Here is a 15,805-nt window from a genome sequence, read left to right as displayed (position 1 = left end):
GGCCAAGAGCCCAGCTGCCACAGAAAGGAGCAGTGTATTTGGATTAGACCTTGTGTATCTAGGTGACAGTCCTGTCGTCTCTATAGCAGGGACGGCACAAAGCATTTTCCACATGCCCCCCTCACCTGGCCACGGTGTCCGTCTTCCTCAGGCCTGTCATAGTTGCCTGCCTGAAGCCCCCTCCATCCCCTGCCCATCCCTGGACCTGGTGGTGGCAGTTCTGTACTCAGTGGTGCCTCCAGCAGAACATGTCCTCATCTGTAGCATGAGGAGCCAGTAGCTTAAGGATGCCTTGTGGAAATTAATGACTAGATGTGTCTTGGATGCAAGAAATGTCTGATCTGCTTCTGCACATGACTTGCAATGTCAATAATTGGAGGAAGAGCCAGTATACCTGTTTGTGTTTCTTTTTTTGTTTGTTTGTTTGTTTTTCGTGGTTGTGTTAGTGCATATTATTGTTACATTAATTCAGCTAATGAGCACCCACTAAAATGATATGGATGTATCTGTTGAATATAGCTCATAGACTCTGTGCATGTGAAGCCATGCTCTCTGTGAATTTAACCTTAAGGAAGTTAAAGTTCAATAGGCTTATTTGTCTGACACCCTTCCTCTGAGACCAGGCCTGGCTCTGCAGGGGCAGTGCCCGTGTGCAAGGGTGCAGAGGAAAAGAGTCCCATCCCAGCAGCACGGCCAGGGAGCACCAGTGCTTGGGGCATGCAGAGCTGCTCTTTTGCCACTGCCACCACTCTCCTGCTGAGCCCGGCTGCTCCTTGGTGCCAGTGCTGCTGTGGGGCTGTGCTGGGACTGCAGGCAGGGACAGGCAGTGGGCACGGCAGTGGCACAGCTGGCCTCCACTGCAGCACTTCCCTCCTAAGGGGAGATCTCCTCCGAGGTGGGCTGACCAGAGCTCAAGTGCTCAGTCTGGTGTGAGCAGGCAGGGAAGAGCTCTGCAGCCCCAGGGCACGCAGCAGCCCCAGCAAAGGAGCCTGGTGAGTGATTCCTTGCAGCCCTGGGGCAATGGCAGTGACCCCTTGAGCTGGGTGTGCCTCCCAGCCTGCCCAGCACAGCCCTGCAGAGTGCCCCCGTGCCCCGGACACCACAGCCCCCTCGCAATGCAGAGCAGCAGCACCGGCTGGGGCTGGGGCTGGGGCTGGCACTGAGGCTTGGAGGCCACTTCTCCTGTCTTCTAAGCCAGTTACAGGCTCATGGCTTCTGGATACGAACATGATCTTCACTGTGCACAAGGAGCTGACAGACTGCTAACATGGAATGGTGCTAGAACATTGCCTGCAAGGTTCATCCTTCCCTAGCATATCCCGGGACGGGCACGGGACTGGCTCCTGTGCGTCAGAGAGGCTGGGAGCCCAGCAGGTGTGCCATGAGCTTGGAGGATCACAACCAGATCACTTCTACCTGGGCAGGTCCGGGCCCAGAAAGGGGGTGTTTTGTAGGTGTGGTATTATTTGCTCAGTGGTGTATCAGAAGCACTAAGTCCAGCAGGAAGCGAATGGCTGTTAAATGGCCTGTGAGTTGAGCTCTTTCTGAAGTAGCTGACAGGTCACCCTTGACTCCTGGCTGGGATCTGTGATGTGAGCCTTTAGGCTCACATCTGCCAGTGTCCATGCTAGGGCAGCAGAAGGCACTTGCTGTGCATGTAGTTTCTGAGATCGGCTCTTTCTAAGTACCTGGTAGGCTGCAGAGAGGAAGAGCTCTTGGGTAGGGGTTGTCATGTCAGAGGTGTCAGCTTTTGCCTGAAGTCATCCCTTAGGACTGCTTTCAGTTTTTGACACAGAGCGGGCCACTGCCTCCAAGACGCTTGGGGCAAACTGAACCATGCATGAGGGTTTGGAAATAGCCTGGGTGCAAAGAAGGCATTCCGTATCCAGAAGTTGGAGGCAGGAAACAAAATTTTGGGGTGGTACAAGAGCTGCTGGGCACATTGTGCAGGGTTCACCTACAGCCTTTGTGTTCTTCACCACCCTGACTTAGGTGCCATGTCAGTCTCAAGAAAGGAGTAGCCAACAGATATGAGACAGATACTCTGAGATCATGAAAGCCATCATAAAGTTGCCCCTATGAAGATGACTGATATGGGGAAGTCAGGAGAAGCCTGGCCAGAGAGATATGAGATTTGAGGGAGGGAAAAGGAGTTTGGCCAGCAGAAATTAATGATTTCTGTGAGGATAGAATGTTCAGGCAATGTTGATTCTGTTGTAACGCTGGCTTAAAACAGTCATGTAAAGCCATTCCCATATTTTAACCAGTGCCATTAATTCCCAAACATAAATGCTACTCCACACCCTGACAGGAATCCACTATTCTTATGCCTGACCTCAAAGTATCCCTTCAAGCCAAAACACAGCCTATAGCCGCTTCCCTTTATCTTCAGTCTCTTGCTCACCCTGATATGATCAGCTTATGAGCCACAAGGAGGAGATGGGTGGGGATACTCAGAGGAGCTCAGCTCTGCCTCAGAATCTCCTGCCCCAGCAGGAGGAATCTGACTGTGGCAGGGACTGTGAGGTCACTTCTGTCTGGAGGTGGCAGGTCAGCCTTGACTTCTCCCTGGGAGCTGCATTTTTGGGCTGACATCTGGCAGTGGCCCTGCTAGGCCAGCAGAAGGCACCTGCTTGGCATGCTGACTGGGGGATCCTCTCTGCCTCCAGAGCCAGGAGGACCCAGGCAGAAAGAAGGCCCCCAGATGGGTTGTCCTGTCCCTTCTGCTTGAGTCCATGAGTGGGCACCAGCAGGCACAAGGCTTGGCTGTGTGTAGCCAAGAAGCTGCAAGGACAGCAGCAGGCCCCTGGCTTGGAAGCTGCTGCTGAGGTGACTTGTGTCTGGTTGGCTGAGAGGCCGCAAGGAGCCTGCTGGGTAGGGATGCCTACTTCAAAAGTGGTTTCCACCATGATAGAGCTTTCTTTGGTAGTAGGAAAGAGCACGTGAGAAAAAAATGCCACAAAGTGTACAATGGAAGTATGGCACTGGCCATGAGGAGGAAGAAATATCCAGGGGAACAACTGGTCTTGCTGCTAGTAACAGAAGCAAAGAAGACATTAAGTGTCTCATCCCTTGTCTCCATGTTTTTCCCCCAAATTCCAATAAAGCATTATGATTCTCCCTAATCTTCCTTCATTTAAAGTAGTTTTATTTATTTATTTATTTATTTTTATTGTCTTTGACAGTAACAGATGGATTGAGCCCCAGATGGGCTTTGGCCCATCTAATTTTGACCTGCACAGCCCCATAACATTCAGGATACGATTCCAGAGACACTGACAGCATGCATGAGAAGAAAGCACAGCAAATGTGGAACCTGACAGCCTTCCATCCCCTACCCTTCTGTGACTGTGCTGCAATTCCATTCCACTGGTTACTCCTGAATTATCCAAATTTCTCTGCAACTCTTGCTGCTGCTGCTGTCTGGTCAGAGATAGCACAATTCCACTAAGGTTGAACTGTCTGCCTGCTGACATTGCACATTGGGACCCTGCTGAGTGAGTAGCGGCCAGGAGGAGGAGGCCCTGGTTACAACGAGGGATGCCATACGAGTAGCGGTGCCTGCTCACGAGGAACCAGGCCAGCTTCCTACAGAGCTGCCTTACGAGGAGCATGGCCACCAAGAAGATCTGAGTTACCACGCTCAGCTCAGATCTGCTGTGACAGCACAGAGATAAGGGCCTGCAGCCAAAAAGAAAAGATGTTTTGGGGTCTCAGAGTCCCTAGCAAAGCCATGTATAGACAGGGTAGAGGGCTGTGACAAGGCTGAAAGTCCCAACAGGACCAGGTCTTTGTGTCCATGGCTATGACTGTTGTTTCTGTCACTGAGACCTAGGAGGAGACAGATGATCATTAAAGCACTATGGCCTCATTGCCTCTTTGCCCTCACCTAAAAACCAGGCAGGGGTCGTACCATTCTCCTGCACTTGGCCATGCACATCCCCATCTCCTACTGCCCCACAAAGAGCCCTGAGCAACCTGTCAAGGAAAGGATCTCCCTTCCGAAGCACTTGGAGTCGAGGCCTGGCCCTTGTACTTGATGACACACATCCAGTTTTCCTCCACATCAGTGTCATCTTCACATTGCCTTTGTCTCCTTGTCTTCACTGCCTCCAGGGTTCTGCTCTAACGAGCTCCAAGGGAGGCTGTGTGAGTGCTGGCCCTCAGGGGGACACTGCAGGAAACTTGCCTCTGACTTGGCCTTCTGGAGAGATGTCTTCAATTGTCTCTGAGTGCCTGAGGTTCGTGGGCTCATCAGCAAAGCCCCCAGAGGGGTGATTGCAGTGCCTTGGGCTGGTGCTGTGCTGCTGAGCTGGGCCAGGCTCGTGGGACAGAGAGAGCTGCTGGCAAGAGGGCCCTGGTGCAGAGAGCCAGCTGTGCTCAGGAGCAGCTCCTCTGCCCAGTGCAGTAGGAAAGAGACACAGAGGCAGATACAGGGAGAAGAAAAGGAAAGAGGGCTTGGAGGCACTTGGCAGTGGGAGGATGCTGAGAGCTGCCTGCAGGAGAAATGTGGACAGCCCTTGACAAGGTAAGGGTCTGGCTGCAGGGCCATGCAGCTGCAGGTCCTGGAAGGGTCTCGTGCTGGGTCTTGTTTCTGGGAGGGCAGTGGGCAATGCAGTAGGCTTTGAGAGTCCTGCTGGGTTGCAGTGCGAGGTGAAGAATTCTGGTAGAAGCCCCTTGGAGTTCCATAGCATGGCTGTTTCTCATAAACCAAGAACAGAATGATCAAGTCTTCCCGCAGACACTGCAGGGGATGCAGCTGGGATGCTGGGACACCCCAGCTTTCAGATAACCATCTGAACTCTATGGGGCATCCTCCTGTGCTCTAGACTGTTCTCCAAGAGGATGCAGCTCTCTTGTGGAATCCTTCTTTTATCCAGATACCTCAAGAAGAGGACACTTCCATACTAAGGCCATGTCCGTGCTGATGGGTGTCTGTCAGATGGGCAGCTGGATTGAGCTCTCCACAATCCTGGGAAAGAGGGAAGGGCTGAGATCCTGATCAGACACCAGCAGAAAAGGTGAGGATTCTGGCTAGCTTCACTTGGACTGGGGCTTCTGTGCTCTCAACTGTCTCTACTTTCTTCTCAGAGAAACCCCTAAGCTTGTTTGTTGTCCTAAGGATTAGAAAAGAAAAGAAAGCAAATCCTACCTTGCTCTACACTGTGGTGGATGAGATTTTGCAAAATGACTGCAAAGCTCAGTGATACCACAGGTGGACTGAAATTGACTTTCCCTCATGTTCGTGCTTCCCTCTTGCTGCACTGCCTGAACAACTCCTCTGCAGCTCACAGCTGTGCCTGCTCCCAGTGCCGCTCACAGCCAGCACCAGCCACAGCTCAAGAAGGAGAGATGCAGAGAGAGACTCGGGCTGGGGGGAATTCTATGAGATGCAATAGGTTTCCCTGAGAGAAATCTGTGTGCTCAGAGTGCTCAGAGAAGTCTGTTCCAACATTTTTCTTCCTTCTCTTCAATAGACGACAGTGTCCAAAGGAAGGAAATGCCCAACATCAGCTCAGTGAGCGAGTTCCTCCTGCTGGCATTCGCAGACACGCGCGAGCTGCAGCTCCTGCACTTCGCGCTCTTCCTGGGCATCTACCTGGCTGCCCTCCTGGGCAATGGCCTCATCCTCAGCGCCGTAGCCTGCGACCACCACCTCCACACGCCCATGTACTTCTTCCTGCTCAACCTCGCCCTCCTCGACCTGGGCTGCATCTCCACCACTCTGCCCAAAGCCATGGCCAATGCCCTGTGGGACACCAGGGCCATCTCCTATCAAGGCTGTGCTGCACAAGTCTTTTTCTTTCTCTTCTTCATATCAGCAGAATATTATAACCTTACTATCATGGCCTACGACCGCTACGTTGCCATCTGCAAGCCCCTGCACTACAGGAGCCTCGTGGGCAGCAGAGCTTGTGCCCAGATGGCAGCAGCTGCCTGGGGCAGTGGCTTTCTCAATGCTGTCCTGCTCACGGCCACTACATTTTCCCTGCCCCTCTGCCAAGGCAATGAGCTTAATCAGTTTTTCTGTGAACTTCCTCAAATCCTCCAGCTGTCCTGTTCAAAGTTGTTCCTCAGGGAGTTTGGGCTTATTTTACTTAGTGTCTGTCTAGCATTCGGTTGTTTCATTTTCATTGTGCTGTCCTATGTGCAGATCTTCAGGGCAGTGCTGAGGATGCCCTCTGAGCAGGGCCGGCACAAAGCCTTTTCCACGTGCCTCCCTCACCTGGCCGTGGTCTCTCTGTTTGTCAGTACTGCCATGTTTGCCTACCTGAAACCCCCCTCCATCTCCTCCCAGTCCCTGGACCTCGTGGTTGCAGTTCTATACTCTGTGGTTCCTGCAGCCATGAACCCCCTCATCTATAGCATGAGGAACCAGGAGCTCAGGAATGCCTTGCAGAAACTCTTTGGATACATGCTTTTTCATCTAAATAATGAACCCAAAGTCCTAACCGGACTCAAAGTTTTTCTGACAATATGTTAGAACAGTCTTTTCTTATTATTTTCCTTTTATACCATTTTCTGAAATTTGTGATTATCATATATTAATGATATTCTGTGTTTCCTATCTGTTAATTATTTCTTTTTATTTTTGTCCAAATGCTTTGCCATGTAACTATAGAACTTGGCTCTGCCATGTAACTAAAAAAAATAAAGAATCCAGCATAAATTAACCACTTTCAGCTGCCGTCTCTTCCCACCTCTGGAGCTGGGGGAGCAGCTCCAGCATGCAGGAGGGGCTCAGGGCCAAGAGCCCAGCTGCCACATGCAGGAGCAGCCCTGGTGGCCCTTTTGGGCTGCCCCTCACTGCCCACTGGGCTCTGCCTCTATGCTGTCTTGGGGTCAGGGCTGCTGCTTCCCTGGAGCCATGGCCATGGTCAGCAGCAGGATGTGGTCTTGTAAGGAGTGGAACCTGAGCATGAAATAAATGGTATGGAATACAGGGTGGATAGATATCCTGGTTTCAATTAGGAAAGAGGTAATTTTCTTTCTAGTAGCTGGTAGGGTGCTATGTTTTGGCTTAGGATGAGAAGAGTGCTGGTAAGACGCTGATGTTTACTTGTTGCAGAGCAGTGCTTACACGAAGCCAAGGATGTTTCAGCTTCTCACTCTGTCCTGCCAACGGGCAGGCTGGGGGTGCAGCAGGAGCTGGGAGGGGACAGACCCAGGACAGCTGACCCAAACTGTCCAAAGGGGTATTCCATACCACCTGACGTCATGCTAAACAATAGATAGGGGTGGCTAGCCATGGGGAGGAGGGCTGGACTGCTCGGGGTTAGGCTGGGCATCGGTCAGCGGGTGGTGAGCAATTGCATTGTGCATCACTTGTTTGTACACATTATTAGTAGTAATACTATTATCATCATTATTGTTATTATTGTAATTGTTATTATTATTATTATTTTCCTGTCTTACTAAACTATCTTTATCTCAACTCACAGGCTTCACTTTCCCGTTTCTCTCCCCCATCCCAGAGAGGGAGGGGGGAGGATGAGTGAATGGCTGTGTGGTGTTTAGCTGCGGTTGGATTAAACCACAACACCTGGACATGAGAGTTTTGATCTTTGGGGGTGGTAAGAGGAGCACGGGTGGCAGAAAATAATGATTTCATAGAGGGAAGAGTCATCATGTAATGTAGATCGTGTGGTAACACTGACTTGTACAGTCATATATGGCCCTAACACTATTTTAGCCGGTAGTTTTAATCCCTAAATCTAAATACTCCTCCAACGCTTTGACAGGAATCCACTTCTGTAACGCTTGAACACAAAGTATCCCTTGAAGCAAAACTCACCCCATAGCCCCTTTCCCTTACCTTTACTCTCCTGCTCACCCTTATCTCTGCCCTTAACACTAGTATTAAAATGCTCGATTTAAACCTCGACTTCTAGGCAGATGTGAAAATGAACTAAACCACAGAGCCTGCCCATACCCTAAACACAGAAGAACACCAAGCTTTCCCATTAAATCTTTGTTTACTCTCTAAACCAGAAAGGTGAGCCCCAGTCCAGTGGGAACTAGAAAGCAGTCAGCTATGCCTGAGGATCTCCCTACCCAGCAGCAGGAATGTGACTGTGAGGTCACTTCTGTCTCTGCACTTGATAGGGCGGCAGCAGGAACGTGTCACAGAAAGGAACTAGGAGGTCACTTGTGTCTGTAGATATCAGGTCACCTTGGCTTCTCCCTGGGAGCTGCACTTTTGGGCTGACATCTGGCAGTGGCCCTGCTAGGCCAGCAGAAGGCACCTGCTTGGCATGCTGACTGGGGGATCCTCTCTGCCTCCAGAGCCAGGAGGACCCAGGCAGAAAGAAGGCCCCCAGATGGGTTGTCCTGTCCCTTCTGCTTGAGTCCATGAGTGGGCACCAGCAGGCACAAGGCTTGGCTGTGTCTAGCCAAGAAGCTGCAAGGCCAGCAGCAGGCCCCTGGCTTGGAAGCTGCTTCAGAGGTGACTTGTGTGTGGTTGGCTGAGAGGCTGCAAGGAGCCTGCTGGGTTGGGATGTGTAATTCAGGAGAGGTTTCCACCCTGATGGAGCTTCCTTTGGCAGTAGGAAAGAGCAGAAGAAAAAACTTCCACAGAGAGCACCTTGGAAGTTAAGCCAATTGGCCACAAGGAGGGAGAAATGTCCCTCAGGGGGTTGTGCTGTAGTGCCAGAGGTCATCCTCTGATTAGACCATGGCTTTGTGTTTCAAGGAACAGCTGGTGAGTGTTGACAAGACATGGGTTAAAGCAAGGGATGAGAGCAAAGTGTTGAACAGAGATGGGTGTCTGCAGACTTGAAGGAAATAGGGCAATGTGTGGGACAGCATAGGAAAGCCTGAAGAGGATAAGGCAGAGGGTGCTGGAAAAAAGGGAAGGTGCTAAGAACCTTGAGATATTTGTCTCCTTGGCTAGAGCTTATAAGGAGAGATGTTATATTAATTGTGATGGGGCCTCACTGATTCCTTGCAACCCTGTACAGCAGCTCAGAGGTGACATACCAGTGTTCTTCTCTTGGTATCATACTGCCCACCACATGCCACAGACACCAGGAACAGCCTTGAGCCAGACTTAGAGGTGCAGCATCTCCTGTTCCAGTGGCTGGGGCCAACCCTTGGCCCTTCTGCATCACCAAAACCAACCAAGACTTTTCTCAGCACAGTGCTTTGCCTGTCTGCAATCATGGCCTCCAATTATCTGCCCTAACACATCCCTGGGGAGGCTTTGTTAGTAACAGCCCTCAGTGGGGCCCATTAATACTCCAAGTCACTTCAACTTTTACTTCTGACTTTACTTTTTCTAGCAGTTGCATCATTGTCCTCTCAGTACCTGAGCTTCATAGACTGAGCACCAAAATACACCATGGAACGCATTAAAATGCAGAAACTCCTAACATCTCTTCAATAGTTGTCTTCAAGACTTCATGCCTTTTACAGCTAATTGCAGAGCTTTCATGGAGTCCTTAAGGTAGAAGATTTCAAAAAGCATAAAAATATCTTCTGTTTTTAAAGGGTGAATTTTGCTGCATTTCAGTTTTGAGAATCATTCTCCTATTGCTATTCATCCAGGGTGACTTCTCTTGAGAACTCCGTTGGGAGGAAAAGAAGAGTCTGGAGGTCTGACACCTCCCCTGCCAGCAGTGGTCTTCGTCCCTGTAACTGTAGCCCAGCCTAGCATGTGAAACCCTTTCTAAGATAAGTCAAAGGTTCCTTGGGAAAAATAATAAAAATAAATAAAATAAAATAAAATAAAATAAAATAAAATAAAATAAAATAAAATAAAATAAAATAAAATAAAATAAAATAATATAAAATAAAATAAAGTAAAGTATAAAATAAAATAAAATAAAGATTGAAATGACCATTGGATCCTGAGAAATTCAGCCTGGATCTCAGTAGACACCTGGACATCCATGGACTCTCTTGGGTCATCTGTGGAAAATTCAGGGTGAAAAATAAAGAAAATACATCATTATTGGCTGTAGCTGTACCCATGAGCTTGGCCTCTTTGGGGAAATTGTTTCCTTCCAGCCACGGAAAACTCGATTGATGTGAAAAGACCTGCCCAGTCAATGGAGTAGGGCAAAGTCCTACTTCCTGTGCTATAGATGCAGAAGGCAAAAAGAATTGCATTGTGCCTGACACTACTCTGGGACATGTAACTCAGGTCAGGCAACTTTACCTTGGTGCTGACAAGTCCATCACTATACCACACTGCCAAGCTCTACATCTACACCTTGGCTCTCCAGTCGATGACTCAGCTCATGGATGGCAATCAGGGAGTCTCCGTTCGTATGACACTGCCTCAGGTACACCACCATGGTAGCCATTGGCACCTGCTGTTCTTCAACCCTCAGCAAACCCCCCAGCAGAAGGATTCTGTGGAAGGCCAAGCAAGGTAGACAGCTGTTTCATGTCCTTTGTCTCCAAGGCAGCTATGCCAGAGTCCCACCGCTGGTGCCCTCTTGGAACTCTGAATTCCCTCTCCTGAAGCAGTCTATGCCGAGGATGCACATAGCCTCTGGGCCAGTCCCAATGGGGTGCTTTTGCCATTCCTTCTCAGTTAGACTCACCTCAGCCTCCAGTACAGTTAACTGTTGGGTTCCCCTGTCACTCCAGAAATACAGGTGGGTTCTACCTCTTTCTAGCTTGATGGCATCAGGGTACTCTGTGCAGAGGTGTCCAGTAGAGCCTGATGCATTTGTGGGTCTGATGTGCCAGGCCATAACATATACCCAGTCCAGTAAACCTGATTGTTCCTTTCTTCCCCGCCTCCCTGTGGCTATAAGCAGGACTCCTCTAGTCCTGCTTATAGTATTCATTACAGTGTCTGGTAGAGGAACCACTGGAAACAAGTCCCACCACAGCACAGCCATCCCACAGTACAGGGGCAGAGCAATGACAGCCCAGGGACGCATTTGGCTACAGGAGTTGTGGCAAAAGTCAGGCTGAAATACTCAAGAGCAGGACACTTCAAATGGCTGAGACAGAACCCATCTGCGTATCCCCATTTGGGAAAAATCTCCTTCTGTCAGGGATATGAAAGCAAAACTTGAAGTGACCGGTCAGATCAATGCACACAGAAAGGTAAACTCACGGGTATTTGCTGGAGTGTCAGAAAGCAAAAAGCATTGCGTTTTGCCTCAGACTAATCAAGGAGACCTAATGCAGTTCATCTCTAGATAAAGCAAACACTGTAAGAACTCTGAAGGAGATGGACTCATGGCCGTACATGAAGAAGGATGTACATCACTGGTGAAGGAACTGTCTTTCTATTCCATCACCAAACTGGATTAGACAAGCACCACAACACCTAAAGGTCATATGTCCCATGACTGTTTCATCCCATGGGGCAGGGGAAGGATGATGACAGTGAAGGAAGGTATTTGGGTGGGGAAGGTGGGTCCCAGCAGAGACAAGGAGTCAAGTCAGTGGGTTGGGGGAGGCCAGCAGAAGCAGCCCAAGGGGTGGTGCTGTTTGTGAGGACACGTTTGTGGCAGCAGCCTGAGTGGGCAGCAGCTGTGCGCAGGCGAGGGGAGGCCAGGAAGCGCATGGCAAGAGCGCTGCTGCCAGCAGAGCCAAGGCCGGGGCCGAGCCCAAGGGCAGGGTCAGGCCCAGGGCAGGGGGCTGCAAGGGCCGTGCTGAGCTCCCTGCCCCTGCAGCAGCCGCCCTGGCCCTCGGCCTCCTCTCCCCTGCCCCTGCAGCTCTGGGCTCCCTTGGCGCAGCCCTGGCTCTGCAGCACCAAGCCCTGCTGGGAGCCCTCCCCTGCATGCTGCCAACGTTCCCTGACGCTGCTGTTGCCCTCTGCCGGGCACTGCCCAGCCCAGCCCAGCCCCTGCCCACCTCTCCCCACCTCCCTGCCCTCTCCCCAGCCCAGTCCATCCCAGCCTAGCTAAGTAGCTCAGGGTGGGCTGGCCCCAGAGCAGTGCCCACCTCAGGCTGCTGCAGGGCTCTGGGCACGGCCACCACAGCCCCAGCCCCTCACAAGGCACCGCAGCTCGTGGCACAAAGGCGGCTCTGGGCCTCCCAAGCAGCCCCCGCGCTGGGGCCAGCCCCGTCTCAGGAGATGGAGGCCCATGAAGCTGCAGGAGCCCTGCTCTCTTGCCTGCCAGATCCCCAGCACACAGTGCCTGTGCTCCGCAGGGCCAGCCTCGCTCCCCAAGCCAGCACAAGAGGCCTGGCCCAGCCACAGAGCAGCTCCAGATTCTTCTCCAGCATGCCATTGGCCATCAGACCCAGGACACTCCCAGGCCTGTCAATGCCAATTATTGTTTGCTGACCATGGGCAACCCAAGAAGGGAGCTCCCAGTCCAGCACTACACTGAGCACTCTGAAATTCTGATCCATAGTGAAGCCCAGTAAAGTAGGGTTCCGTTCATGCATCAGTTCCTTGGGTATATTCCTACCACCAGCTTTGGGAGAGCTGTGCAAGGAAAGAAATGCCACTGTAAAGACAACAAGACTGTCACCAGGGTACATGAGATCTCAAGGCTTAATTGAATGCAAGAGCATAAGAGAACAATGTGAAAGCCAAAAGAGAGCAGCAGTGACAAGGCCATGTCCTGCTGCTGGCCATGGCCATGGCTCCAGGGAAGCAGCAGCCCCGACCCAAAGGCAGCAGAGAGGCAGAGCCCAGGGGGCAGTGAGGGGCAGCCCCGAGGGCCACCGGGGCTGCTCCTGCATGTGGCAGCTGGGCTTTTGGCCGTGAACCCCTCCTGTGTGTTGGGGCTGCTCCCCCAGCTTCAGAGGGGATGGGAAGAGAGGGAAACTGAGATGAATGATATTCTGAGGGATTTGTTATTGTCTTTATGTATGCATTAAGCTTGCTTCTTTAGCCATATTAGATGACTGGATAAAAGAAATTAAAAAAAAAAAATACAGGATGTTAAAAACACATTTATTTAAATCAAACCGAAGAAACTTACATTAATTGTAAAAACAAATTAACAAAACATTTTCCCTATAAATTCTTTAATAATCTGGGAAATGAAAGGCATTACTGACTCTGAAGAAGCATGTATTAAAACAGTTTCCTCATTGCATAATTAAGCTCCTTGTTCCTCATGCTGTAGATGAGGGGGTTCACTGCTGGAGGTACCACTGAGTACAGAAATGACACTACTAGGTCCAGGGATGGGGAAGAGATGGAGGGAGGTTTCAGGTGGGCAAATATGTTAGTGATGACAAACAGGGAGACCACAGCCAGGTGAGGGACGCACGTGGAAAAGGCTTTGTGCTGGCCCTGATCAGAGGGCATCCTCAGCACAGCCCTGAAGATCTGCACATAAGACAACACAATGAAAACAAAACAACCAGTGGTTAAACAAGTAGTAAACATGAGAAGCTGATGTTCCCTGAGGTGGACAGATGAGCAGGAGAGCTTGAGGATCTGGGGGATTTCACAGAAGATCTGGTTCACAGCATTGCCTTGGCAGAGGGGAAGCGAAAATGTGTTGGCCGTGTGCAGGACAGCATTGAGAAAGCCACTGCCCCAGGCAGCTGCTGCCATCTGGGCACAAGCTCTGCTGCCCAGGACACTCCCGTAGTGCAGGGGCTTGCAGATGGCAAAGTAGCGGTCGTAGGCCATGACAGTGAGAAGGGAATACTCCGCTCCAATGAAGAAGACTAAAAAGAGTACTTGGGCAACACATCCTTGATAGGAGATGGCCCTGGTGTCCCAGAGGGCATTGGCCATGGCTTTGGGTAGAGTGGTGGAGATGGATCCCACATCGAGGAGGGCGAGGTTGAGGAGGAAGAAGTACATGGGGGTGTGGAGGCGGTGGTCACAGGCTGCGGCGCTGAGGATGAGGCCGTTGCCCAGGAGGGCAGCCAGGTAGATGCCCAGGAAGAGCGCGAAGTGCAGGAGCTGCAGCTCGCGTGTGTCTGCGAATGCCAGCAGGAGGAACTCACTCACCGAGCTGATGTTGGACATCTGTTATTTCTGTGAAGTGGTCCTGCACAAAGAGAAAGAATAGTAGTAATATACAACAGACTTAGCAGAGGAAAATTCAGTTTTCTCATTTAAAACCAATTGATTGTCCATTTGCAGGCAGTTATTTTTAAGGTCCCCTTAATGACTTCCAGGTGATTGTGTGTCTCTCTGGGAGAAGAGTGTTCTTCTGTGGGCAATGGAACAATCAGTCCTGCACTACAGCTCAAGGTAGCAACATGGTAGGAACATGGGGCAGTCTCAGATTCACTTCACTCCTGATATCAGAGATTTCCCTAGTTTTGCTCAAAGTTCATCACAGAGCAGACACGTGGAGATTTATTTATTTATTTGTTTCTTTGTTTATTTGATTTGTACCCTTTGTTCAGCTGCTCCACCACCCCTGATGAGTCTTTCTAAGGCATAAATCCTGGGCATTCAGTTGCACTCCAAGTGAAACTTTGTACATCTTCAGAGTCATAGATACTGCATTTTTAGAGCAGAATGCTCTTCCGAGAGGAGAGCCAGTCAGTCCATCAGTTCTGGGCTCACCTGCCCTATGTTGGCCGGTCTTTGAGCTACAGTGCAATTCTGCTCCTATGGTCCTAGAGTCATAGAATCATAGAATATCCTGACTTGAAAGTGTTCCACAAGGATCATCAGATCCCACCCCTGAATCTGTACATGACCACCCAAAAATCAGTCTATATGCCTGAGGGGGTTGCCCAAATATTTAAATTCGGACAGCCTTAGTGCTGTGACCACTTCCCTGTGGTGCCTGTTCCAGTGCCTACAGAACCTGGACACTGCTGATTTTTTCTAAAACAGAAATCCTGGGCATTCCCCCTGCACTTGAAGGGAAACTTTGTGTCTGCTCAGAGTAAAAGGGACAGTCCCTACAGTGTAGTGTCCTTTAGTGAGGACAGACAATCTGTCCATCAGTGCTGGTCTCAGCCGCCCTGTGAGAGCTGCAGGAAAGTTGTACTCAGTTGTTCATCTGAAAAGATCCTGAACACTGCTGAGAGCAGAGGAACCCAGGATCAAAGTGCCCATCTCCAGACCCCTCACCCTGTTCCCATACTCCCCTTCCCCCAAGAACACCGAGGGCTCCGTCCATGGGCATGTGAAACCCCCATCCCCAGCCAGCCTGCAAACAAGACCAGCAGCAGCACGGCCAGCTGGAGAAGCCAGCAGGAATGCCAGCGTGCTGCTGCCAGGGGAGGCAAGGCCAGGGAGGGACAGACGGACACTCAGCAGACCCTCCTGTGCTGCAGCACTGCCTGCAGAGGAGGCAGCTCATGCTCATTGCACGTGATCTGTGCTCACCTCAAGCCGGCAAAGACCTCCAAAAGACAGGGCACTTGGCATCGGAGGGTTTTCAGCTCCTTAAGATCAGCTAGGATAAAACCTGAGAGGACCACAAAGATGATGATGGTGCAGTCTGTGAGATGAGGTTTGGGAAGGTAGTTTTGAAATTTCATCAATGACATATTAATTTCTCAATGCAGTGCTCTTGGAGTCTCAGTCTCCTGTACAATCCTGACAATGGATTACCATGAAATCTGCCTCCCCTCCACGGCAGTAACCTGAAAGCGCAGACTGCATCAAAAGTCTTGCTTTTCAGGTAGACTCTGCCTTGGCCTTTCTCTCAAAAAATCCAATCATAAATACCATTCTTTAAAACATCTTCTACTCCTACCTGGAGAAAGAGAGAGACCAACCCTGGCAGATGTTATCAGCCATTGGATGTGCCAGCTGTAGAAGACCCCTCTGGCAACCCCACCTGCAGTGCCCTGCTGCCAGAGCTGCACGGTGTCAGGAGCCTGCAGATGTGTCCTGCCACACGCTGCCCTCTGTTGTTGCACTCCTCAGTGCCTCCAAGCCCTCTCTCCTTCTCTC

The 15,805-nt window shown here is 50.8% G+C and overlaps 1 protein-coding gene across 1 annotated transcript; it reads left to right on the top strand.

Moving 5' to 3' along the window:
• Positions 1 to 5,500: 5,500 nt before the first annotated feature.
• Positions 5,501 to 6,484, top strand: LOC140001210 (olfactory receptor 14A16-like). Its single transcript, XM_072032381.1, has one exon. The coding sequence runs from the start codon at positions 5,501 to 5,503 to the stop codon at positions 6,482 to 6,484; it is 984 nt and encodes a 327-aa protein (XP_071888482.1).
• Positions 6,485 to 15,805: the final 9,321 nt, after the last annotated feature.

This window comes from Anas platyrhynchos, chromosome 39 (genome assembly GCF_047663525.1).
Source record: "Anas platyrhynchos isolate ZD024472 breed Pekin duck chromosome 39, IASCAAS_PekinDuck_T2T, whole genome shotgun sequence".
NCBI classification, from domain to species: Eukaryota; Metazoa; Chordata; class Aves; order Anseriformes; family Anatidae; genus Anas; species Anas platyrhynchos.
Note: the sequence above shows the minus strand (reverse complement) of the source record. Positions and strands in the feature narration are given on the sequence as shown.